The sequence below is a fragment of the Carya illinoinensis genome, chromosome 1 (genome assembly GCF_018687715.1).
Source record: "Carya illinoinensis cultivar Pawnee chromosome 1, C.illinoinensisPawnee_v1, whole genome shotgun sequence".
Classification (NCBI taxonomy): domain Eukaryota; kingdom Viridiplantae; phylum Streptophyta; class Magnoliopsida; order Fagales; family Juglandaceae; genus Carya; species Carya illinoinensis.
In genome coordinates, this window is record NC_056752.1 from 52,147,807 (window position 1) to 52,173,837 (window position 26,031).

General features: G+C 37.9%; 3 protein-coding genes across 4 annotated transcripts; 1 reads left to right on the forward strand and 2 right to left on the reverse strand.

Moving 5' to 3' along the window:
* Positions 1-206: 206 nt before the first annotated feature.
* LOC122300979 (putative disease resistance protein RGA4) lies at positions 207-12,784 on the reverse strand. Its single transcript, XM_043112025.1, has 4 exons — positions 10,721-12,784; positions 1,372-3,183; positions 1,156-1,232; positions 207-826 (listed from the first exon to the last, which is right to left on the reverse strand). The coding sequence occupies exons 1-2, from the start codon at positions 12,434-12,436 to the stop codon at positions 1,378-1,380; spliced, it is 3,522 nt and encodes a 1,173-aa protein (XP_042967959.1). The 5' UTR covers positions 12,437-12,784; the 3' UTR covers positions 207-826; positions 1,156-1,232; positions 1,372-1,377.
* Positions 12,785-13,581: 797 nt separating this feature from the next.
* On the reverse strand, positions 13,582-20,674 carry LOC122283537 (signal peptidase complex catalytic subunit SEC11A). Its single transcript, XM_043095227.1, has 8 exons — positions 20,370-20,674; positions 19,034-19,146; positions 18,693-18,764; positions 17,361-17,396; positions 16,626-16,671; positions 16,259-16,346; positions 14,037-14,094; positions 13,582-13,779 (listed from the first exon to the last, which is right to left on the reverse strand). Exons 1-8 carry the CDS (start codon positions 20,446-20,448, stop codon positions 13,729-13,731), a joined length of 543 nt encoding a protein of 180 aa, XP_042951161.1. The 5' UTR covers positions 20,449-20,674; the 3' UTR covers positions 13,582-13,728.
* Positions 20,675-23,596: 2,922 nt separating this feature from the next.
* Positions 23,597-26,005, forward strand: LOC122283569 (DCC family protein At1g52590, chloroplastic). Of its 2 annotated transcripts, none has more exons than XM_043095230.1 (5): positions 23,597-23,853; positions 24,378-24,408; positions 25,072-25,179; positions 25,559-25,651; positions 25,769-26,005. In XM_043095230.1, the coding sequence occupies exons 1-5, from the start codon at positions 23,670-23,672 to the stop codon at positions 25,848-25,850; spliced, it is 498 nt and encodes a 165-aa protein (XP_042951164.1). In that variant the 5' UTR covers positions 23,597-23,669; the 3' UTR covers positions 25,851-26,005. The 2 variants fall into 2 exon arrangements, with proteins under 2 accessions (XP_042951164.1, XP_042951163.1); XM_043095229.1 differs by having other exon boundaries at positions 23,601-23,853; positions 24,378-24,435.
* The last annotated feature ends 26 nt before the right edge of the window (positions 26,006-26,031 follow it).

A 26,031-nucleotide genomic window follows, 5' to 3' on the forward strand; every position in this document is an offset into this window, starting at 1 on the left:
TGAATGACAATGCTTAAAAACCAGAGTGAAAATTTTAATATTAGCACACTCTAAGTTCATAGGATCCATTGTCGCAAACGTAAAAGGATGGGTAGGAAGAAAAGGTGGAATGACTTTTGTCAGGTGTGGAGAGCTGTTAGATGCCGAAGGACTCGAATTCCCCATCATTTTTTGATTCAGTTGAGCATAAACTTTTGAGGTATTGGTTGGTGGCAATCGGTATGCTAACTACACGTACTACAGAACAAATGTTTAGGAATACATGTAGAGACCTTCCTTCATGAAAGAAAAATTGCATCATTTGGAAGGAGTGAAAACAAACCGAACGCACAATGGCTTGCACACATTTGACCGACCTCATTCATATACACATGCATGATTTAATGGCATCCAGGCGCTCTGCTGCTGGATATGTTGGACGGGCAATAGATTTCACTGAAAGGGCCCAATGAAGCTCAACAATGGTATACATAGGAAGCACACTAAGATATGGTCGACAACAGCAATTCAACTCTTATTACAATTATTCAAGTAATCCAAAAGAGAGAGCCAGTCAACGTGTCAGGCGACTCTTCTCCCATTAGACTCGTCCGAAAACCAGATGTGAGCATTCTACGGACAGTCTAAGAAAGTCGAGCTCCATTCGATAAACCAGAAACTCTTAGAATATTCAATTCTTCCTTTCCTCCAATCGCTCCATGTCAGAAGTTAAGGATCATAAACTGTCACAGACGGAAGATCATCATAGATTCATTTTCAATCTTCAAAAGTCACAGCAGTTCCCAATCAACCAATCCTTTGATTGAACTCTGAATTAATAAAGATCCTGCTAAGACCAGCAGAGCAGCTGTCACACAAAACACACAACACCACTTGAAATAAAAGTGGAAAAACCCAACAAAATCAATCAATGAAATGCAACTATTTAGACTTATCTATTATAGAATTTCCCTTCGATGGAAAACCAACTTAACAGAGCATACTTCAACCAGAGGAATATGTCACGCCAAAAGTATATAATTTTTCTACCGCCTATACATGTATTTCTGATAAATAAAAAAAAAAAAAAATTTACCGCCTACATATGTTAAAATTACATAACAGACTCGTTTGGAACACTCCTTGACATACATCCTTCCAGGTCTAGGAACTAACCTGAAAAATTCGATTGAGATCTACCAAGGAATGAACTTTCTTCTTTCATTTACCACTCCTGTTGTTCACCTCCAACGCTGAAAAATTAACAAGAATGATAATCTTAGGATCTAACCATAATCAGGATAGGATTGTATAATCTTAGGAACTAACTATATAACATAAAAAATGAAAAGAAAAATACATACTAATGCACAATTTTGTAGCACTTCTCACATTTTTTTATATTTTACAGCACAATTTTGTCCACCATGAAGATGACGAGGAGTGTGAAATTTCTGTGGGTGCCATATCGAATTCCAGATCTGGGATGTTCTTCAGCATGAGGTCTGCATCTTTTCGACACTGCTCTGTAAGTAGTGGGCATCCTTGAATACACAAATGAAGGAGTGAAGGTGAAAGACCGTCCTCTGAGAAGGCCGGGAGCTTAGGGCAGTCCTCCACGTAAAGATCATGGAGAGATGTCAGATTCTTAAGTGCGTCCTTTGGGCCAAATGACTTGAGCCTTGCACACGAGGCGATACTCAAAAGTCCAAGAGTATCGGGGAGCCCTTCAGCAGGCAACGCTTCAAGCTTGGGACAATTCCGAATGGACAGCAGTTTGAGAGAGGTGAAACTATGGGACAAAGTGTTTTCTTGATTGAATAGACATTCCAGATCCTCGCAGTCACGGATGTAGAGTGCCTTGAGGCCTGGAAGACTGGGTAATTTGGGAAGAGAGCTCATGTTTGAGATGTTTGAAATGACCAAGGAGATTAAACTGCTGGTGCTAGGTATCATTCCCAACAATGTTTCGTCATCCAATGCTATATGCTCAAGCCGTACTGCGTGCTGTTCATCTGAGAGGTCAGTCAATGACTTGCACCCACTTATCTCCAATCTCTGTGGATAGAGTTCCGTTGGCAGCTTACACAACTCAGGACAATTGACAATTTTAACGTAACGGCAAAAGGTTGAAGAGGCCAGTGTGTCACTTACTTCTTCGCCACCTTCATATTGAATTCTGATTGGTATATCTTCTTCGGGCAATTGATGTAGAACAAGATTGTCCACAAGTGTAATATCTTCCAGCTGGGCTAATGGAATAGCATCCAATGATTCACATTTTTTTATCTCTAGAACGTCTAGCTTACGGAACAAACAAGGCAACTTTCTAAGCTTGGGACAGCTAATGATTTTAAGCCTTTGGAGGGATGGATAACGCTCCTCGGACCAATCTTCCAACTCCTGCATATTCTTAAGGTGGAGTTCTTTAAGTTTGGGTAGCTTGTCGAGAGAAAGGATTTTCGTTCTTGTGCAATGACTTAAGGAAATAGAAACCAACTTCCTAAGTAGCCCATTTCTCATCCAAGTTGGAAATTCATTGCCCCTATAGTGACAAATTACAAGCTCTTTGACATTTAAGTGAGGTTGCAGGTCTTCAAGAAGTGCGTCTCTGTCCCCTGTTTCATCTACATTTGATCCCTTGCTCCACATATATTCCACCTTCTGAACCATTTTTTTTTCTTTCAAGTTAGCCTCTCTTGGATTCACTGCATTCTCAAGCTTTGTGATGCGCAGTGTTCCTGTAAGATACACCATGTTCTTCAATTCCTCGATTCCATGTCCAGGATTGCGGCCAACCTCAAAGGAGTGCAAATTGTGCAAACTGGTCAATTGCCCCATTTTTGGTGGAAATATGGAGATCTTGTTCCAGAACATTTTGTCCAGCTCCAGATGCCTCAGGTTAACTAGAGCTCCAAGCTTGTTGGGCAATTGGTAAAGCCAAGGGCAACCTAAGAGTTTCAGTGTCTGCAAATTGATGAGTTTGCATATCGAATCTGGAAGCTCTCTAATATCAGTTTTTGAAAGGTCAAGGTAGCGCAACTCCTTCAAATTGTCAATTGATTTTGGCAATGCCACAATTGTACTTGAACTGAGGTCAAGAACTCGCAAATATCTCAGTGAACTCGATATTTTGCTAGGGACCTGGTCGAAAGTTTTCAGTGTTGAGCCTCTAACCTGTCCGAAAATCACACAAAACAATTTTAAAGTGGTTCAGCAAATTGCTTACGTCCACTGGAGCCTCTTTTATAGAATTTGTACAAAATTTTCAGAAAATCTACAAATTCTATTTCTCTCTCTCACGTCCCTCTTCCTTTCCTCACTCCACTGCATCTTCTGAAGATCAGAACTCTCCTATTTATAGGAGAAGTTCTCTTCAGCAATTCTTGCTGATCAGTTTCGATGCAGCAGTTTGCTGCTGAAATTATGGGATCGGTGCCTAATAGAAACAAAAGCACCGAACGGTGCATGTGCGTTCGGTGCAGCAGGCAAATTGCAGCATGTGGGGGGGGGGGGGGGGGGCGCCTAATACGCCAAGAGCTTCACACTGCAGGTGGCTTTTTTCAACAATCACCCCCTCCACCCAAGTGTGCCATACTAGGCTGCTTGCAAATTGATTCATTCTTCAAATGAATGCACCTCTTTCTTTGACATGAGAGACTTCTGCTATCGAATATGCTCCATTGCACCCGAGAGTGCTCAGCAGTGTACAATACTGATCAAGTCCAAACAGTGTTGGAACTTGATTCCTGTGACGACCTTCGTCAACATATCTGCTGGATTATCTTCAGTGCCAATCTTCTGAAGTTTGATGTCATCTTCTTCCAATATCTCACGTACGAAGTGGAAACGGACATCTATATGCTTTGTTCGAGAGTGGTATACTTGATTCTTGGCCAAATGGATTGCACTTTGACTGTCACAGTAAACGGTAACCTCTTGCTGCTCAAAGCCCAAATCTGTTACCAGTCCCTGTAACCAAATGGCTTCTTTCACGGCTTTTGTTACAGCCATGTATTCAGCCTCAGTTGATGATAGTGCAATTGTCGACTGCAAAGTTGATCGCCAACTAACTGGTCCTTCAGCCATAGTGAATACATAACCAGTTGTCGATCGGCGTTTATCAAGATCACCTGCATAGTCTGAGTCAACATATCCAGTTACTAGACTATCTTCACTCTTCTCAAACCTTAAACCAACATCTACGGTCCCAGCAATATACCGTAGAATCCACTTAGCTGCATGCCAATGAACCTTTCCAGGATTATGCATATAGCGACTAACTAAGCTAACGGCCTGGGAGATATCAGGTCGTGTACACACCATGGCATACATTAAGCTTCCAACAACACTTGCATATGGGACATTCCTCATGTAGTCCCGTTCTTCATCGGTTTTAGGAGACTGTAATGCACTGAGCTTGAAATATGGGGCCATAGGAGTACTCACCGGCTTCGTCTTCGAGTCGATGTTGAATCGTTGCAGTATTCTTTTCAGATACTGCTTCTGAGTGAGGTGAACTGTACCTTTCACCCTATCTCTGCTGATCTCCATCCCCAATATTCTTCGTGCTTCTCCCAGATCTTTCATTTCAAACTCATTACTTAACTGAGTTTTTAAGCGGTCTATCTCCCCCTTACTTTTACATGCAATTAACATATCATCTACATATAAAAGCAAATAAATGAAAGATCCATCTGCAAGTTTTCTGAAATATACACAATGATTGTATTGGCAACGAGTGTATTTCAGATCCATCATAAAGCGGTCAAACCGCTTATACCATTGCCGAGGTGACTGCTTCAACTTTCAAGCCATAGAGAGACTTCTTCAGACTGCATACCCAGTTTTTTTTGCCAGCTTCTTTGAATCCTTCTGGTTGAGACAGATAAATCTCCTCTTCCAGATCACCATGTAAGAAAGCTGTCTTTACATCAAGCTGTGCTAACTCCAGATCATATTGTGCAACCAAAGCTAGCAATATCCGAATGGATGAATGCTTCACAACCGGAGAGAATACGTCACTGTAGTCAATTCCCTCTGTCTGAGCGTAGCCCTTGGCTACCAACCTAGCTTTGTATCGCACTCCATTTTTAGCAGCTTGATCATCTTTCTGATTGAAGATCCACTTACAGCCAATTATCTTCTTTCCTTTTGGAAGCGGCACAAGCTTCCAAGTCTGGTTCTGGTGAAGAGAATGCATCTCTTCATTCATCGCCTTTGTCCATTCAACTTGTTCACTGGACTGTACGGCTTCTCTGTAAGTGGTTGGGATCTCACCCCCTTCAGCTGGTAATGCATATGTCACATAGTCTGCATAACGTGTTGGTACACGTTTCTCTCGTCTCGGTCTGTTGGTTGCTATTGATTCGGGTTGACATGGAGGTACTGTGACTGGATTATCAGTCTCATCTTGTCCATGCTTCTTTGAAGTAATAAACTCCACATTCTGCGAATCATCTGATGTTTCGCCATCACTGCTGCCTTCACTGGAATCTTTATACTTATGTGACTTAAGCATCTCAGATTCGTTGAATGTAACATCTCTACTGATGATTACCTTTTTGGACTCTATGCACCAGAGTCTATACCCTTTTACACCGGTACTAAAGCCCAAGAATTTTGCTTTCTTGGCTCTAGGATCAAGCTTACTTTCTTTAGCATGATAGTAAGCAGGACATCCGAAAATGTGTAAAAAGTCATAATCAGTAGCATGTTTACCTCTCCACATTTCAATGGGTGTCTTCCCATCATTGGCAGCTGCGGGTAGTCGGTTGATGAGGTGGCAAGCATATGTCACAGCTTCAGCCCAAAATTTCTTACTAAGTCCAGCATTCAGTAACATACATCGCACTTTCTCTAATAAAGTACGATTCATTCGTTCTGCCACATCGTTCTGCGAAGTGTCTGACAATTCCCTCTCTCCGGCATACTTCCATGAAGGGGTCTGAAGTGTACTCACCTCCATTATCATATCTGAGCCGCTTGATCTTCCTGCCGGTCTGAGTCTCAACCATTTTCTTCCAATCAAGGAAGATCTTCAGCACTTCATCTTTATTCTTCATCATATACACCCACACACGATGAGAATAATCATCAACAAAAGTTACAAACCAATGTTTACCTCCCAAAGATGCATTTTGGGTAGGTCCCCAAACATCGGAGTGCACATAGTCAAGAATTTTCTGTGTATTGTGTACTGCGGTTCCAAACTTGATCCACCTCTGCTTCCCCAATACACAGTGCTCACAGAAAGACAGTTTACCAATCTTGGCACCTTTGAGTAAGCCTTGCTTCACCAGTGTCTGCAAAGCTTTTTCTCCTGCGTGTCCCATACGCATATGCCAAAGACTGGTGGTGTCATCATCAGTCTCATCTAGCTTCTCATAGCCTGTGGAAGCTCTTCCAGCAACAGTACTTCCTTGCAAGAAGTACAAGTTTCCTCACTCAAGCCCTTCATTGCCACCTGAACTCCCATTAGTACTTTGAGAGTTCCGTCTTCAATGACGATTCTGAATCCCTTCGAATCCAGAGATCCCAGTGAGATGAGATTCTTCCGCAAGTCCGGAACATACCGAACTTCTGTTAGAGTCTTGATGCTGCCATCGTGCAGCTTCAACCGAATGCTACCTATTCCCTGTGTCTTACAGGCACTGTCATTGCCCATAAGTACTGCTCCACCCTCAATCTTTGTGAAGTCAGTAAACCAGTCCCGATTGGGACACATATGATAGGTACATCCGGAATCCATAATCCATTCATCGGAATGACAAATGGATGATGAGCTTATCAAGGAAAAATCTGAATCATCATCTCTGTCCACGACATTGGCTGTGGTGGGTTGATTCTGCTGTTGTCCCTTTAGCTTGGGACAATCCTTCTTCCAGTGTCCTTTGTTGTGACAAAAGGAACACTCGTCTCTGGCGAGCTTTCTTCCGACTGATGAACCACGTGATGTGGCTCGGGTTTTCGAATGAAAACCGTTCTTCTTTCTGGGATACCTTGACTGTGGTCTCCCTCTTGCTGTTAAAGTTTCACTTGATGTATCTTGATGTACCTGCTTATCCTTTTTTCGGTACTCATTGCTAATTAAAGAACTAGATACATCATCAAAACTAATACTTTCCTTCCCATACAGTAGAGTAGTAATTAAATGCTCATATGTATCGGGTAAGGAATTTAACAAAAGTAAAGCTTTATCTTCATCTTCAATTTCAACATCTAAGTTTAACAAATCAGCAAGAATTTGGTTGTAACTATTCAGATGTTCAGACATAGAAATACCTTCACGAAATTGGAATCTGAAGAGCTTCTTCTTCAAGTGCAACCGGCTCTCAATGCTCTTCTTCATGAACTTATCCTCCAATTTCTGCCAAAGTACCTTAGCATTTGTCTCTCTCATGACAAAATACTTTTGTTCTTTGGTAAGGCATAATCGGATTGTACTACAAGCTTGAGTATTAAGTTTCTTCCAATCTTGATCAGTCATATCATCTGGCTTTCCTCCCAACGCAATATCCAACTCTTGTTGGATCAACACGTCCATGACTTCACACTGCCACATGCCAAAATTGATTGTTCCATCGAACTTCTCAACTTCAAACTTGGCATTTGACACAGTGGACCGACGCCCGGAGCTACTGGCATTATCAGAACTCCTATCTCTTCCAGATCTTTCCATTTGAATTTAGAAATTTTAGACTCAAAATTCTAACCGTACGGATGAGTCCGGAATGATCCAAATAGTAGGAAAGCACTATTTGATTGTTGAAATCAGACTCCGAATGGCTTAGATCAAGCCGAAATTGGATCTGAAAAACGGACGGTTCTGATCTGTCTGGCGCGTGGGCAGCGACTAGGCGCGTGTGTTACATGCGCTACAGTACCTTCTGCGCGTGGGGAGAGTGGGGCGCGTGGATTACACGCGCCGAACCTTTGTAGGGCGCGTGAGGCGCGTGTTTGTCACGAGTCTTCAACCTTCGGGGCGCGTGGGGGCGCGTGGGCGCTTGTCGCTCAGTCGTCTTCTTCCTCCGATGCGCGTGGTGGCGCATGGGTGACAGCAGATCACACCAATCTCCAACTTGGAGACTGGTTCTCAACATGCCGAGCTCTATCTCCAGTATGATCCCTTATACAATTTTACAGCTCATGTCTTCAACTTAGAAGACTAACTAAAGTGATGCATAACTTTAGTTCATCACGTACAATGCCCTTAATCAACACATCTACATAGGGCAACACATCTCCCACTGCACTGGGAATCAATGGTCTCGCAGAGACCTTGACACATATCAGAGAACCTATTGCTGAGGTCTCATCTCTGATCTGGGTGACTGACCCTTCATCCTGCTGCTATCTTCAGTCGCATGTGTCCATCTTGTGTGCAGTCTCCGACTTGCATAATCTCCATTCTTGCAAGATTTTTCTTCATACCGTAGTTCACTACCTTCATTCAGCAGGATACATTTTAAGGTAGTAACCACCATGGAGGTCTGATCGTCTTGGCAGTTCTTTAGGTGTAGATATCCTTGGAACATCTGACGTTTTGTTCCCATCTCTCACACATGTACTTCATGTCGTGGTCTAGGGAGATTTCTTTAGAAAAGTAAAACTGGGTTCCTTTTACTTTCTCATCTAATTCACACGACAATTACCACGAGCCAAGACCAATTAATCCTTCGTGACCTTCCAACGCCAAATGCTATTGGGCAACAATAGCAACAATCTCCACCTCAATGAAGATCTTCATAGCTCCCGCTATCATGCTTCACCATAAAAGCATATCCACTCAGAATAAACCAATTCTAAGCATTTCGCTTCGGCCTATGTCGAAAATAACCTTGCTGAAAACTATGGTGTAACTTCCACGTTTGGCTCTCCTGGAAGTTCATCAGCCATCGACATGAATTTCCACCACACACCCTGCATTAATGCCTGCTGCACCGAACGCACATGCACCGTTCGGTGCTTTTGTTTCTATTAGGCACCGATCCCATAATTTCAGCAGCAAACTGCTGCATCGAAACTGATCAGCAAGAATTGCTGAAGAGAACTTCTCCTATAAATAGGAGAGTTCTGATCTTCAGAAGATGCAGTGGGTGAGAAGAAAAATAGAGAGAAAGAGGGACGTGAGAGAGAGATAGAAATTTGTAGAGTGATTTGTAAATATCGTACAAATTCTATAAAAGAGGCTCCAGTGGATATAGGCAATTTGCTGAACCACTTTAAAAATTATTTTGTGTGATTTTCGGATAGGCCGGTGCCACAACAATCCATAATCCATTCATCGGAACGACAGATGGATGATGAACTTGCCAAGGCAAAATCTGACTCGTCATCTCTGTCCACGACATTGGCTGTGTTGGGTTGATTCTGTTGTTGTCCCTTCCGATTTGGACAATCCTTCTTCCAGTGTCCTTTGTTGTGACAAAAGGAACACTCGTCTCTGGCGAGTTTTCTGCCGACTGATGAACCACGTGATGTGGCTCGGGTTTTTGAATGAAAACCTTTCCTCCTTCCGGGATACCTTGACTGTGGTCTCCCCCTTGCTGTTAGCGCTTCACTTGATGTATCTTGGTGTACCTGTTTATCTTTTCTCCGGTACTCATTGCTAATTAAAGAGCTAGATACATCGTCAAAACTAATACTTTCCTTCCCATACAATAGAGTAGTAATTAGATGCTCATATGTATCGGGCAAGGAATTTAACAAAAGTAAAGCTTAATACTCAAGCTTGTAGTACAATCCGATTATGCCTTACCAAAGAACAAAAGTATTTTGTCATGAGAGAGACAAATGCTAAGGTACTTTGGCAGAAATTGGAGGATAAGTTCATGAAGAAGAGCATTGAGAGCCATTTGCACTTGAAAAAGAAGCTCTTCAGATTCCAATTTCGTGAAGGTATTTCTATGTCTGAACATTTGAATAGTTACAACCAAATTCTTGCTGATTTGTTAAACTTAGATGTTGAAATTTGTTGCGCCTCCGGCCGCCCAGAAATCACACTCACAATAGATAGAGACAATATTTAAGTGGTTCGGCAATTGCCTACGTCCACTGAAGCGGAAATTCGATTTTTCAATATGTTTGTACAATTTTACAAACACTCACAACATCTCTCTATCTCTCTCAAATGGCCTCCGTTCTGGGTTTTCCAGAACCATTTTCGCCCTCTACCCTCTGCCTGATCACTCACCGCAGTGAGGATGATTTTCTCTTCACAATTCATCTCCTTTTATAGGAGAACCATGGGGGACAAATTGCCACCATTCTTGACCAAGTGAGTCTAGAATGGTGAGTGGGTGGGTGAGAATTTCGGTGCCTAACAATCCAAGATTGAAAACGGTGCACACTTGGTTTGATTTCAACAATCACCCCCTCCACCCAAGTGTGCCATATCAGGCTGCTTGCAAACTGATTCATTCTTCAAATGATTGCACTCCTTCATTGGAATGCTTGTCAGCCATGAGAGATCCGCTATCAAATGCATCTGCAGGTACGTCTTCAAATGGATATCCAGATGCCTCTCCAAATGCATCTTCAAATGCATCAGCATCGTCTACATCCACGGAGCTTGCAAGGGATTTTCCTCAGAGGAGATTTACCAGTGCTTAATTGCACAATCTCAACTCTCTAGGATTCTTCTTTTGCTCGAGTCCATGAGTCCGCACTCATGTACACCTTGAGCAAACTGAGCTTCGCTCTAGGCTCATCCGAGCGAACAATCTGCTTCGCTCTAGCCACATCCGAGCGAACACCTTGAGCAAACTGAGCTTCGCTCTAGGCTTTTTTCAACATTCAGGTGTTCAACTGGAAATAGAAGCGTACGTAGATTCTTCCATCTTTCAATTATCTCCAAAGCAGGTTGCTCGGCGTCTTTACAAAAAACAGAGACATGTTTAGGCACACGACTTGTTAGTTTCTTATCCTTCACTTGGAAACATAGGGGTTTGGAGACTTCTATTGCCAAGTCCTGAATAAGATCATGCATCCTAAATTTTGTCTTATCTTCACTTGAGCATTCAAAGAAGAACCTGTTTAGCAAATCATCAAAGTCTCTGCTTCCTATTTCCTCTGTTCTGTCGATGTCATTACTCTCAATGAAGCCTTCCGCCATCCATAATTTGATCAGGTCATTCTTATCAAATACGTAAGCCTTGGGAAATAGGGAACAGTATTCGAAGCACCGCTTCAGATTGGAAGATAGACGATCAAAAGACAATCTAAGAACAGACAGAATAATGTCGCTTTTAGATTTGGAGTTTGATTCTTCGTCTAGTTCCTTCACGATCCTGCTCCATTCTTGAACATCAACATTTCCACGTAGAAGACCTCCTATATGTTGGACTGCCAAAGGTAAACCTTTGCACTTTCTTACAATCTCTTTACCATATGCTTCTAATTCTTCACGTGCATCGGCCGTCGAACTACCTTCTTGAAATACAACCTTTTCAAACAATGACCAAGATTCATCATCATCGAAACATGGTAGATCATAGGGGGCTTTTGCACCCATGACCCTGGAAACAGTTGAGAGTCGGCTAGTTACCAGAACCCTACTTCCCCTGCCCCCTCGAATTAAGACGTTTTCCAGTTTCTGCCATTCTGGATAAACATCAATCCAGATATCATCTAGAACTAGTAAAAATTTCTTACGAGCCAAGATATTTACAACTCGGGTTTGTAGTAGCTCCAAGTTGACAAAATCGACCTCTTGATCGTTACTCTGGGATAGTACAATCGCTTTCAAAATTTGGTTTAAGTCAAAATTATCCCCGACATAAACCCAAATCTTAATTTTGAAATATCTAGATATCCTGTCGTCTGCGAAGACAAGTCGAGCAAGAGTAGTTTTACCCACACCACCCATTCCTACAATGGGAATGACAGCCATGTTTTCCCCTGCACTGGTTTCTCCAGTATCAGGTACCAACAATTTTACCATGTCCTCTTTTTCTTTCTCCCTACCAACAACTAAATTGTTTAGAAGAGAACCAGTTTCCCGCCGGACATCCACCCCTCCAGCAGGATGGCACTCGTTTTTCTCTTTGTAAATCTTATCTAGCTTTGCCACAATTTCTTTTAGCTCACCCGATACACGTAAGTTATATAACTTATGTGCAATAAAAAAAGAAGGACGGAGTTTATTTACCTGCTTCTCCACCAGCTGCAGGTTATATTCTGTCGTCCAAGAGTTCAACAAATTTTGTGCATCATAAGCCGCTTCGCGTACATCTTCAAGCCAAACCCTCATCGAGTTAGAAATCAAAGAACCCCGTGGATTTTCTTCCACATCTTTAACCGAGGCTTGAATTTTTCTTAGTAACCTTTCCAGATTTTCTATCTCTTGTTCGACACCATAGAGTTCGAAATACTTCTCCGTGAGAAAAGAAGACAACTTCTCTAGACAGGACGTGACAATAGGACCGACAAAGATTGAAATTACCGCTTCAGCCATGCTGCTTTTAATTTGCTCAAAGCTAGAAAATCAGGGAACCAAATTATAGAGGATCGGATAAAAATGGTTTAAGAAGGAAAGAAAACAAAAATGAATAATACAATTCAAGATAGACCCGATAGATTTTCTGGTTAAAGAGGAAGGACTGTTATAGATGTCTTCTGCAGAGAAGTTTCTCTCCAGACTTCAGGCTATACTTTGTTGTAAATGGTCAGGAGTTGTTAATTTCGCATGGCTACAGATAATGCATTGCACGACCAATTACCATGTAGGACCGAGTCAGGACCATATTGTTTGGTAGGTCTCTGCTTTAGGTTTATAAAGTAATTTCCACCTAATTACTTGATGTACGTGATTGCATTACATATTTCACAATCTACAAAGACATAAAATGCAGTTGTTTCTGCCCACGCTGAGAATTAAATGGAAAATGCTACTATGCCCTGGATTTACTTCTTTATTTTAACCGTTCATGTATTTATACGTATTAGTTAATAATTAAGAAAGTAATTTTTAATGTATTGATAAATATTTTTCTCTTTTAAAAATATTTAAATAATAAATATATTAAAAAACAAAATAAAAAGAGAATATGCCCTACGATCATCGATGATCGGCGGCCAATCATGACTCGAATGACATAAGTGCCGTGTTTATTCAGCAACGTAGCGTTTCGCGTTTCGCCTCGAGTACATTTCTTCAACTACCAAAAATATAACCAATTCCTTGAAGACAACAATAATGTTTAATAAAATAAATTGGAATGATAAAAAATAAAAAACCAATATCCAATATTTATTGGCGATTTCTATATTCTTTCCCAGTTCCTTTTTTTCGACTTGTGAGATATCGGGATCGTTGTAATCTGAAGCAATGACCATCAATGCGTTGATGTTTTCTCCTTTTTTTTCTTTTCTTTTTTTTTTTTTTTTTTTTTTTTTTTTTTTTTGGGGTGAGAAGAATATTCGTGTCGTTTTTTATGACAATTCTTAAACTGAAAAGTTAGGTGGGAATAAAAGGTGGAATGACTTTTGTGAGGTGTGGAGAGTTAGATGCCACCATGAACAAAAAGTTATGAAAGGTATCACTATCAGTTCCCAAAAAAGGTGTTTACCAGATTAGAAAGCGCATTGGTCAACTAAGAATAAACAGAAGTGCAACGTTCATTTAGATAAAAAGCAAAAAACAAGCCATCTATTCTGATTCAATACATTCAAGAAGATGGTAGGCAGCTGCTTTTAACAGTTTCAGTTTCTATGGCAGATCACCAATAACTAAGTTTGCTTCAATCTTCAATCTTTTGATGTTATAACGAGCAACCCCAATGCACCAATAAGAATATACTGCAAGAGCGAAATGGCACATGTTACTTCCCTTACAAGTTTAACCAATTCCGACACTATAAGTAAAAGAAGCAATACTTCGAATAGTGTCGGTTTTGCGATTCTGAGATTAAACTCAAAAAATGCCACTATGAACAAAAAGTTACCAACAAAATCTGATTAGATGCTCGCCTAAAAGAGGGAAAATAGTCTACACCTTTTGTCAAACATACGTGGAAAGTTACAAAACCTAAGCAATTAGGGTTTCATGATCAAACCTTGATGATTGGCTTTTCAGTCATGATAATTGTTACCCAGCCAACATAAGGCAGGAACCTGCCAGCAACAGAAATGAAAATGAAAATGTAAGCCACCCAGAGATCTATTTTTTTATTTCAAGGAAAAAAAGGTGCTGTTTTTTTATTTCTTCACCCGTTTAATATGCTATGTTTGTTAGATGAATGGATGAGAACTGGTGGCAATCCCTAATGCTCATCATACTCTAGATTTTGTTTCAAGACTTCAGGATATTGTACATCCTCACAAAACCTCGGACATTACCAACCAATAAGTAACTTGCTCGTCCAGCATTGCAAAATAGTTGTTGATAGAAACGGCACCAGAAGGTTCATAGTATACTGTGCATGGGGCTTTCGATATATTTTACGAGTCTTCACATTTCTTGCAATAATTTTTTTTCTTTTAATCAGCAGCATTGGGTGTCCAGGAATAGCATCCCCACTAATCCCGGGTTTGCACAGGCTCTTGGCAAGGAATTTTCCACAAGTGCACATCAGGTAATTCAAGGGAAAAATCTCTCAGTCTGATAGCCCCTAAAGATTGTTTGCACCAAGGGGATTTGAATCTTATAACCAGGGGGCGCATACCCCCAAGCCCAAGGCCTTTACCACTCGAGCCAACCCCCTAAGGGTTACATTTCTTGCAATAAATTCATTATCCTAAAGTGCAATTATCGTGAAAAAATTAATCAAACAATGATGTCTTGGCATTTACCACCAGATGTGGTGACAAATCCATCTCCTACACCATTCGAAGGATGCAATCATGCCCTTGCATGTTCTATTGATGATGATTTTGCCTCCAAAGAGGAAAAAAAGAAAGCAAATAATAAAACTAAATGATAATTTCAGAACCATGAGACATCTAAAGTGCCCTGAAAATATATATATACATATATTTTTTGATAGTTAATAAATATATATATTTTTATAGTTAATAAGAAAATTTTATTCCAAGTAAATAGGCATAGCCCAAGTACACAGGATGTATACAAGAGATGAAAATATATCCCTTCTGGTGCATGTATAAGTGTCACAAGAGTGTAAAATATATGTGCATGTTATGATGGGTCCACGCACAGCAGAAGGTGAGAGACGATATTTGTGTAGTCTAAGACAGGAGTTCTTGGAAAAATCGTTTTTATCTTTAAATGAAACCCCTTCTTCCTGTGAACCTCTCTCGTTAACCTCCCCAATCAGCACCTCCAATTCAAAAACTGCCAGAAGAAAGGGAGAAGCCCTCTCACCAAACTTCTTTTTTTTTTTTTTTTTTTGATAAATAACCTCTCACCAAACTATACCTCCCTACTGCTAATTCCTCTACCTCTCCCCCCTCCCTTATCTTCTGCATCTTTTTCTGTTTTTTTTTTCCTGAGTTCTTTTTCTATTTTTTGTTCTGGTCTTTGGAGGCTAGATCTAACATGATCCACCCACTTCCAGCCAACATTTGCCCTACCCTCAGAATTCCGGACCTCCAATCTTCCAAAACACTAGAATATCACACCTAAGCGTTGCTCTTGTATATGTCCCATGTACGCTCTTGCTTATCTCATGACCAATAAAATCTTGTTTACCATTAAAAAAAAAAAACTTCCAAAACAGCCTTTTCCAGCGAGTTATCACTGGAGCACTAGCGTCACCACCTGCTGCCCCTCACAGCTGCCTCCTCCATTTTACTCCCCCTTTTAATTGGAAATTACCCGCCCTACATCCTATCTTTTTCCAGAAGCAATCAATTCTTGCTTCCTTCCAAAGGATCTAGAGGGTGACAGGGTGGGAAGTTCTACTGAGTATCCTGAAATGTCGAATACAACAGATCATTACATTTTGTGGCTTTCAGCCACAGTACTACAATCCTTATGTGGTGCATCAAAAACCTCCTTTTTGGCAGTTCCTCCTTTGTCCAACCAAGAAACATGGGCCCACACCAATGTTTTGGCTCCATTCTCCTCTTCTTCTTCTTCTTCTTTTAAATTCATTTTCATGTGTGGTATTGGTTGTAATAAAGTGTTCTGTAAGGTTTCTCCACCCATCCTTCTGTCTTTCTATTTAGTTAAATCTTGTTCATTACAGAAAAAAGGCCCATGCTCAAAACAGTGTTATTGGCAAGGCTGCGTAAAATGAGGACTTCTCCATGCTAATAAGGTATAAACATAGCCTAAAAATAATATTAAAGATGAAGATATTGGTAGAGTTTATACCCTACAGCTCTGCCCATTATGTGATGTCGTTGAAGCCAAAGCTGACCATGAGCATACAGAAGCCTGTCATCCCCATAATTATTATCTCCTGATACAAATCAATGATAACAAAGAAAGAACATTATGTTACAGCAGAGGACCTACAAAAACATAGAGTAAGGATAATAATATCAATAAGTAACATGTTCAGATACAGCATATGTAGAAAACACAAGGCAGGCAATAACAGTTTTGACACTATGACAAGCCCATAGATAATGATGCACAACCTCCTACCAAAGTAACCCTCGTCTAAGACACTGGGAGATAATACAAAGTAACTTGATAGATTCCAAAGAAAGTGTTTGAATTTTCTAAAAGCTGGCACCTTTTGTAAGGACATCAACTTCGCCAGTATCTTCCCGTTCATGGACCTGAAGAAAAGGCATAAGCTCAGTCATAACAGAAGTATGCAAAATATCTCTTTCAACTAACTCCCAAGAGTTCTTTCTGGCATTTGGCATTAAATGCCAAAAAAAATTGTCAATTGTAGTCTTAACATAGTCCCATGTTCTATCATCATTCAACACATCTCCCCAAGCCAAAACTAATTCTGTCAAGGCATCTTTTTAGAACTATTCTAGGGTAGGAACTTCCTATAAGATCAAAAGATCCTCACGTTATTTGTAGAGAATGGGTATCACTAACGGATATTCTATAAATTACACCAATGCCAGGAATGCTGAGTCAAAATATCGGTCAAGTCAAAAAAATTCGGTCGAATTAAGCACACTATAACATGCCCTTAAGCATCAACTTCTATGGGGTCAGGTGCAGACAAATATAAGCATTGAATTGACCACTTCTATTGGCTAGTTTGTAATGCACTATTATAATCTTCTAACATTTTTTTATGAAGTAATATAATATTCTAATATGTGAATAGGGAGAATTGTTGAGTCATACACTTTGATAAGGTACACCATAATGGAAACAAGTGAGTTTTTTAAAAACACGTGAATAGGGAGAATAATCACAGTGCAGATAGCTTCCACAAAGTAATTATGGTACCAGTATTCCATAAAATCAAATGTGCTGTATGAGACATGCATAATGTGTTTACCTTAATAACACGATGGACAATTGGAATCTCACGACCCTGAAGAAATACATACACAAGAAATATATAATTATTAGCACGAAGAAGGAAGGGCGAGGAAAGGAGAATTTAAAGAACAAGAAAGCATCATATCTCATGAACAAGCACTCAAAAAATAAGTTACATAAATATCCATGCATGAAAGACATCAAAAATAAATGTTTGTAAACATCTACAACCATGAAAATTCATAGATACACTAAATTTTTGTGTTCTAGTTTCATTTTCATTGAAATTCTGTTCATGGTCTAGTTTTTTCCAAAATGCAATTGCTTTAACATTAAAACTAGAAATGAAAAATTGAAAAGAAATCAGGTTACTAACAGGATACTTTCATGCGAAGCATTCCTTTTTCCTTTTCCACAACATCTACCTTACATAATTTCTACAGCAGTGCAATATGTAGGATCAACTTAAAAGTCTCCGTCCTAAAACCCATCACAATATTATGCTTGCCTACAAATTACTTGATTGATTTTTCCAGCTGAAAAAATAAGTGGAATATAAAATGAAATGTACAAGCCCCATTGCTGTATATATTGTAAGGTTGGAAGAGAATGCTCAAAGAATTTTTATTTTTGATAAGTGAGAATACTCAAAGAAATTTCCTCTCATTCGTCGATTTTTTTTAGTTGCGAACAAAACATTTAATTTTTATATAACAATAGAAGTTGAAACCATTAGAAGCAAAGATGTAGGGTCTATATAAAGGAGCCATTGTTCACAAATAATTCAGAATCAAGTATTTTGCTTCAGAATGCATGTATGTCCTAGTATGATCCTTTGCTTCTTCACTAACTGCTGTTCACAGATTAGAACAGCCACCAGATTCTTCCCTGTTTTCTTCCTTAAACCCAAACTATGTCCCTTCTCCCAAAGCTTGAAACCCCCAAACGTATACTTTTCTGAATTTTTTTTACAGTAATTAACCCTTGCAAACCTAGCTTGGAAGCTGTTGCTGCTAGGAAATTCCCAGCATCCAGTTTTCTATAAAACCATAACCTACCACCCATTGTTATGCAAGACAGCCATATACTGAATAATACAGAGGTTATACTATGCACCTAATCAAACACTTCACTAGTCAGGTTCCTAACTCATCCATTAATATGCATACTGTAAGTATTCACTTTCTAAATGAAGCAGTTATGCTTGAGCTACAAGTTCTAGGGATTAGAGTGCAAACTGTTCCAACCTGGTGTGCTTACAAAAAAGAAGCCTATTAACAACTGAAAGAAAAAATCATAAGGAACCAAAGTGAGCAAAACAAAGAATAAAACTTCAAAAGAAACTTACATCAACATTAAAAACAACAATCTCCCCAGCACGAATAGGATCTTTGCTCATGTGCAAGAACAAGATGTCTCCCTACATATCATATAAGACATTATCGCTTGTCAAGCAATGTGAGAATCAGATTGAACAGGTGAAGAGACATGTTTAGAATATGATTCACCACATGCATAAATGTAATTGCTTTGTCCGCCATTGCATTTTTAACGTAGACAAAAATAATCCTGAGACGACACTTGGCTAGAGAAAGAACCAACCATTGCTTCCAAGACGCACCAAAACTCATCATCAACACTTAAAATCAATAAAAAGTTATTATGCATCCACACATTAGATTAACTTACCCTCTTGAAGCCAGGTTCCATGCTTCCAGAAAGGACAACAACAACAGGGGATTCACTGCCAGTAATGCACATTAATGCCTTCCATATTATCAGTGCAGATGTAACAATCATGCCTGGGACAAAAGCATGACACTTATGTAAAGGAATTATACAGAGAAAATTTAGGAAACAACGTTGAAAATAATTATTTACAAACAGATTTATATTTCAAAAGTAAATAGCCGGAACCATCACACTTAAATGCTTCTTCAATTCAATTAGTTTTTCATATGATTGTCAAAGCAGATGCAAAATACCAACTTGCTCACAATTTTGGATCACAACCCTTCCAATTCAAGAACAAGACGTCCTTCTCAGTATTATCAATGCAAGGTCTCATGGCTTCTGATATTTGAAGAACTGTCTTACATTGGATAGAAAGAAAGAATAACCTGGAAGCTATGTCCGTTTCGTGCCAAGTGTAATACATTTTGCTTAGACAACATGACTATACATTTGCTTGGACGACATTTTGCTGGAGCTTTCTAAGACTCATTCCAATTCCATAAAACCTTAACGTTTGGATTAACAAACATACTTGACCGTTGATATCTTGGATTGCGCTGCTTCTTCTAATGAAGATAATATTAAAAGACATCAAAATATGAGTACTTACCATATGTCGGGCTATCAATGAAAACATTTGAAAAACTAAAAACCAGGAGTAACGATAGCAAAGGCATTTAGCTTCAAGTTACATGGTTGAAGAGCCTAATTGATAAAGGAATTCGGATTGCTTCAGAAATTTAGTAATTGGCATTCAATGTGGTATAACTCGGCATAGATTATAAGGTACAACTAAAACGTGCATCAAGCTGCGAAAAAATTCAAGAAAATTTTGTGTAGATTATTTTATTTCGGTCTTTCCCATGAAAATAGAAATTCCCAAATTCAACGCGGCCATAAGAATCACATCAGGCTCAGTAAATTATACGTTTTTCTTCTGTTAAGCGTCAAAACAATAAACGGTGAGATATATATTTTAAAATATAAACGAAAATTTTATTGATAATAAAAATAGGCTTATCACAAATACACGGGACGTATACAACAGAGAATAAAGAAATATATAACGCCCAAGCTTCAATTTTTTAACCATTCACACATTTTCTAAGCACCCAAACAGAGTATAGACGCATAAAACCATGTTCTCCCTCTCCCCTTAGACAGTACCAAAATCAAGAAAATTCGATAGAAGACTCAACGTGTGTGTGTGTGCGCGCGCGCGCGCGCGTGTGTGTGTGTGAGAGAGAGAGAGAGAGAGAGAGAGAGAGAGAGAGCTAAGAAGGGAGCGAACCGAGACTGACGGCCTGGGTGAGGACCTGGCGGATCTGAAGGGATTTGATAGAGTCGATTGTCTCACCGATCCATCCCATTTTTTGTCCTTCCAGCTTGCTCTCTTCTGCCTTCTCTTTCTCTTTTCCGGAGAGGAGAGCCGCTGCGTCTTGAAAGTGCCGTTTCTTTTGTCGACGAGAGCTACTGCTTCTTCAAACCCCAACCCCTGGCCGCTGCTTCTTTGAAGGGCCCCCTCTCTCTCTCTCTGTCTCTCTCTCGACTCCCTCCCTCTCTTCTTAACTTTTTTTTCTTCGGCTCTCGTTTAAAAAAAAAAAAAAAACGATTGTATATATAAAACGAAAAAAATCTAGGCAGAGTTGCACTTTTTGCTTTTTTTGTTTAAGACCAGCATCATATATATCGGTAAATAAAAGGCTCAGATAGTATACTTGGATCTGATTGGGATTAGGTAAGAGCCTTCAAAAAAAAAATATTTAAATAACTTTAAAAAAATTTTAATAAAAAAATTAGGTTATTTAAGTATTACATATTAAAATATTTTTAATCTCAAATGAGTTAAAAAGTATGTTCGAGAAAAAATCATTATTTTGATATTTTTTTCAAAATAATTTTTCTAATAATGTAAAACATAATTTGAATTTAAAAAAAGCTGTTAATTAACAAAAATATATATACAATTTTAAAATAATTACAACTTTTAAATTTTCAAGAATATGGACATAATATTTAAAAATCTAACTAATCGTCATTTCTACCTTTTAAAACACTTTTTTTTATTTATTTCTAAACAAATGTAAAATGTTTAAAAATACTTTAAACATATGGTTGTTAAAAAGTGCATATTTGGGATTGCAGTGAAAAATATAGTTTATAATTTTGGAACTTATAACTTATAACTTAAATAACAAGCTCTACTATTAAAAAGTCTGTTTAGTAACCATGTCTCTAAAGTACTTTTAAAGTTAATTATATTAATTTTTTTAAAATATACAGTTATCTGTATGAGCTTTTCGATAAAAGTTTCAATTTAATACTTTTTAAAAAGTGTAGATTTTCTTAAGTGATTAAAGTACTTTTTATAAATTTACCAAACATATTATTTTTTTCTTTAAAATAACTTTTAAACAATTAAAAGTATTTTTTAAGCTTTCAAACTCAATCCCAAACATGTTAAATACCATTTTAATAATAGAATTTATTATTTAAGTTATAAGTTATAAGTATTAAAACTATTATAAATTATATTTTCTATTGCAATTTCAAACATGGATATAGAGTCTAAAATATTACACAACGAGGAGTCTTTACTACTATAAAAATCTAGTAAATAAGGTGGAATAGATATAAGTGGGATGTTTCTATGAATGTTAATGGATGCGGCCCATTATACAATGTCATGCGTGCATCGATTATGGTCTAGATGTATTTTTTTCAGGTTTCAACTTTAGAAGGACTGCAGCAGAGTACTTGCATCTCTGGCAATTGGTTCAAGGGACCAATCTGGGCTATCGTCTGGATCTTCAACAACTTGTATTGTCACTAGTAAATCTCCTATAATTATGATTTTCTTGATATGTTACTCAATTGCAATTCCTATGCAGTGCCTTCACCTTGATTGTAATTTTGGCTTTGAATGAATTTAGTTTTAACAAAAATTGGTGGAAAATTCCTACTATCATGCTGCCTGTATTTCTAACCATCACGTCAAGAGATAAAATGTAATGATACACCCGGCAATTACTCCGCTGTTATATGGCTCAATCTAACTGTTTATTGCCCCATGCATGTTTATGTTCTCGATAGGTCTTTAGGTCCCAGACACAAAGCTTTCAATGGTAGGCCTATAAGGTTCATGTACTATTCATTGCGATGATGGCAAACAACTGAGAAAGACCCGATTCTCGATTAGTTTATATGTTAAGTTTGATTGAATTGTATTAAAAGTTATATAAAATATTATTTTTTAATATTATTATTAATTTAAATTTTAAAAAAATTAAATTATTTATTATTATATTTTATATTAAAAGTTAAAAAAATTTATAATAATTAAAGGAAATGAATTGAGAGGAATTGAGAAACTAAATATAACCTAAGACTTCCTTTGGAGATAAGATGGATTCCATCCTATTCTTAATATTAAAATCTGTAAAACATGAAATATTCAATGGCCACGGGTATTGTCTCCACAAAATTAGTGCAATCCAGTTCCTCTTCTACTTGATAATTAAGAATGGATAATGCTAAGTTATTAATTTTAATTTATAGGAGTCACTTTATTTATTTACGTGGCATTACGTAATTTATTAAAAAAATGAAAAATACAAACATATAAATTAAAAGAATATAGCTAATTTAAGATTTTAATCTTCACATTTTTATGTTCTTCCCCCCATTTTATTTTGAATATATTTTGACATTATGTAACATGATGTGGTGTCATGTAAAAAAAAAAAAAAAAGTGAATGGTATAAATTAAGAAACATGGTATATTTTTTATTAAAAATATAAAAAGTATGAATTATAATAAGATAAAAATCTACATTATCTTAAATTAAGTGACAGAACACTATTTACGTTGTAAAATTAAAAATTTTAAAATTTATCTTGTAAGTCAAATTATATTATAATTTACACTTCAGTAATTATCCTCTGCACCAACTTAAAAATAGAGTTTTTTTCAATAACATATTCAATCATTGAGTGTAATCTACGCGTACTTATGATTATTTCAACTAAAATTTCTTAAAACATATATAAAATTTTAAGGTTCACGCTTCATACAATTCTCGTGTTAGTCTTCAATGTTCCAAAACACAAACAAAAGCTGTTAGTGTACAATATTTTAAGAGTAGTGTTACCTATAATATTAAGACTTATAAATTTTACACATTTTATTGAAAAATAGAATCCCTTACCAAAAAGATAAATTTTATATAATTCTTAAATTTATTTTTTTATTTTTCAAAATAATTATATGATATTTTACCACCCTACTGCTTCTAAAATCATTTTCCATATGTCAAAGTGTTGTTTAAATCCAAAACTCCCATGAATCGTGGTACAACGTTAAATAAACAAGAGCCATTAGATACTACAGAGCCGGCATGTACCCAGAAAAATTTCCAGTGATTTCTGAATCTACACGTGACATCAAAACAATGGAGCCACGTCGTGAACTCAGCATTACAAGAAACGCTTTGGTAAATGATGCAATTATCTTTTAATTAATTAATTATGCTTTTCGCTGTTTATTTCGGTAGCTGAAGCCTACAGCTTGCTGGGAAACACTACTGCATTCATGGCTCTAACCCTACTGGCTCCCGGTGGGTGCGCTCGATTATGCGCGCCGCGCCCTGCGCACATTAGACATAGAGTCACTACGTTCGCTACTCTATCCTCTCCTGGAGGTCATGCCGTGGACTGGGTTGAAGCAACTTCGAGCTTTTTCGAACAAGACGCGAGGCCCATCATGTTGTTTGATGGTATGTATGCTTGCATAATTCTTTTTGTGCACATCTTTTGCTACAATGAAATTGCTTTTGGGTTTACTTTGATTCCGTGAGTGTTGATGGAAAGCGAAAAAAACGCAACCTTTGGGAACTCTATGTACCAGAAATTTTTAGTTGTTTTGTTTTGCCATGTGTTGACCTTATAGATGGAGCTGAACGGTTGGAAGTGGCTTTTTCAATTGAACTAAAAACTGTGAGTAGTTTATTGTCCAGGAATAAAGAATGCAAAGGCTTTTGCCAAATCAGTTATTAGGCTTATGCTTGACCGATAACTTGGAGTAAGTAAGCTCTGCAGACGCACGCATAGAATGAATGGAAACGCAAATTTTGTTATAGCTTTTATGTATTATGAAATTCTCATGTGATTTATTTTCCAGAGTCCAAACAGGTTGAGTTATTGGGCAATTCCTGCCAATAGCACAAATGATTTTGCCCATTTTTTCGTTTGATTGATGTATACAGCAATTAAACTTGTTTGCTATATTTGTATTTGGCAGGTGTATGCAACTTGTGTAACGGAGGTGTGAGGTTTGTGCGTGAAAATGATCGAAATCGGTCAGCCCCGATCGTCTTTTGAATTTTAACAGTTGCTCAGATTTTTCACTTCATCATTTACTTACGAAATTTGGTGGCTCATAACTTGTAATAATATATTTAGGGGCAAGCAGTGAATTCTACTTTTGAAGTGGCGTTATATATATATATATTAAGAACATTAGTGAGGTATGAAGAGATCGAAAAGGAAACCAGAGTTGCTATAATTGAACTTATGTGCTACTCATGATATTGCTCAGTAAAATAAATCTGCTGGTAAATCTGATGAAAGTTGAAAATTTAGAGTCTGCACATATGACATGATTGGTGGTCTTGACAATCAAATAGAATTGATAAAGGAGGTTTGACGCCGCATTTAAGATGTGGAGTTAAGAAACTAAACTTGACTGTAGTGGACATTAACTAATTTATATCTCAACTATTTAAAAGTAAATTCTTGTTAGAGATGTAATGATATAATATGAGGTCTACTGAAATGATAGATAGAGAATGGCTTTCCCATGAGGAAATAAAGTGTGTATTGATGGTGCACTTTCATATTTTTCATGATTAGGGATTCCTCACCACATTTTAGGTTCAATTGTACGACTCAAAACCTGTTTGTTTGCTCTGTTTTTTTTCTCTGAATATTGGCAGGAGAATCAGGTTTGAACCTCTCCAAAGCGATGCCGGCAAGAAATTACTTAGGAGGTCAGGGAGGGCTCCTGATGATATCTCCAGTGTTGTACTTGTTGAAAAGGATAGGTCTGTATATCATAGGTTCAATTAACTTCAATTGCGATCAATAATAATCAATTCCCCAACATCAAATTGATTACTAAATTTGATTACGAATCATCAAATATTCCATAGCAGTTCATTTGGTTGAGAAGAAGATGGACAGAAAAGCGAAGTCTCTACATTTAACAATTCCTAACTGAGTGACACTCCAAATTTTCTTCACTTTCCGTGCTTCTCATCAACCAAATGGATTCTACAAAGTTTTTTCTTGTAGAAAAGATGTTATTATGTAGATCAGCTACTTAATGCTAATGGTTCAACAATTTTGGTTTTACTAAAGTACCATAGAAGATAACCCTAGAGATGTCATCTGAAGCAATTGACAAACCATGGTGAATTTCAGATCATACATCAAGTCAGAAGCTGTGCTGAAGATAATGGATTACATAGACATACCATTCCCCCAGTTAGCATTTTTTCTACAGTTTGTGCCGCAGTAAGTACCACCTTTCCAGTTTCTGTTATAGTTTCGTACTTCTGATTTGAAGCCAAGGGAAACAGTCAGAGCTGCTCTGTAACTCTGTTATTTATCCATTGCTATGGATGACTGCAGGTTCATAAGGGATATTGCATATGATAATGTGGCAGACAACCGTTACACATTTTTCGGCCGCTCAGAATCATGTGAGATATAAACAGCTAAATTCATTGTAAGGCCTATGTTCTATATATCATAAAGTCCAGAAATAACATTCCCCCAGGAGGTTAACCATTGTATGTTTTGTCTGAATAGAATGAACTTATATTCATGTTTATGAATAAAAACTTGTGTATAATCCTGTTCCTGATTCGTATGGTTGAATTTCTTTTTCTTCT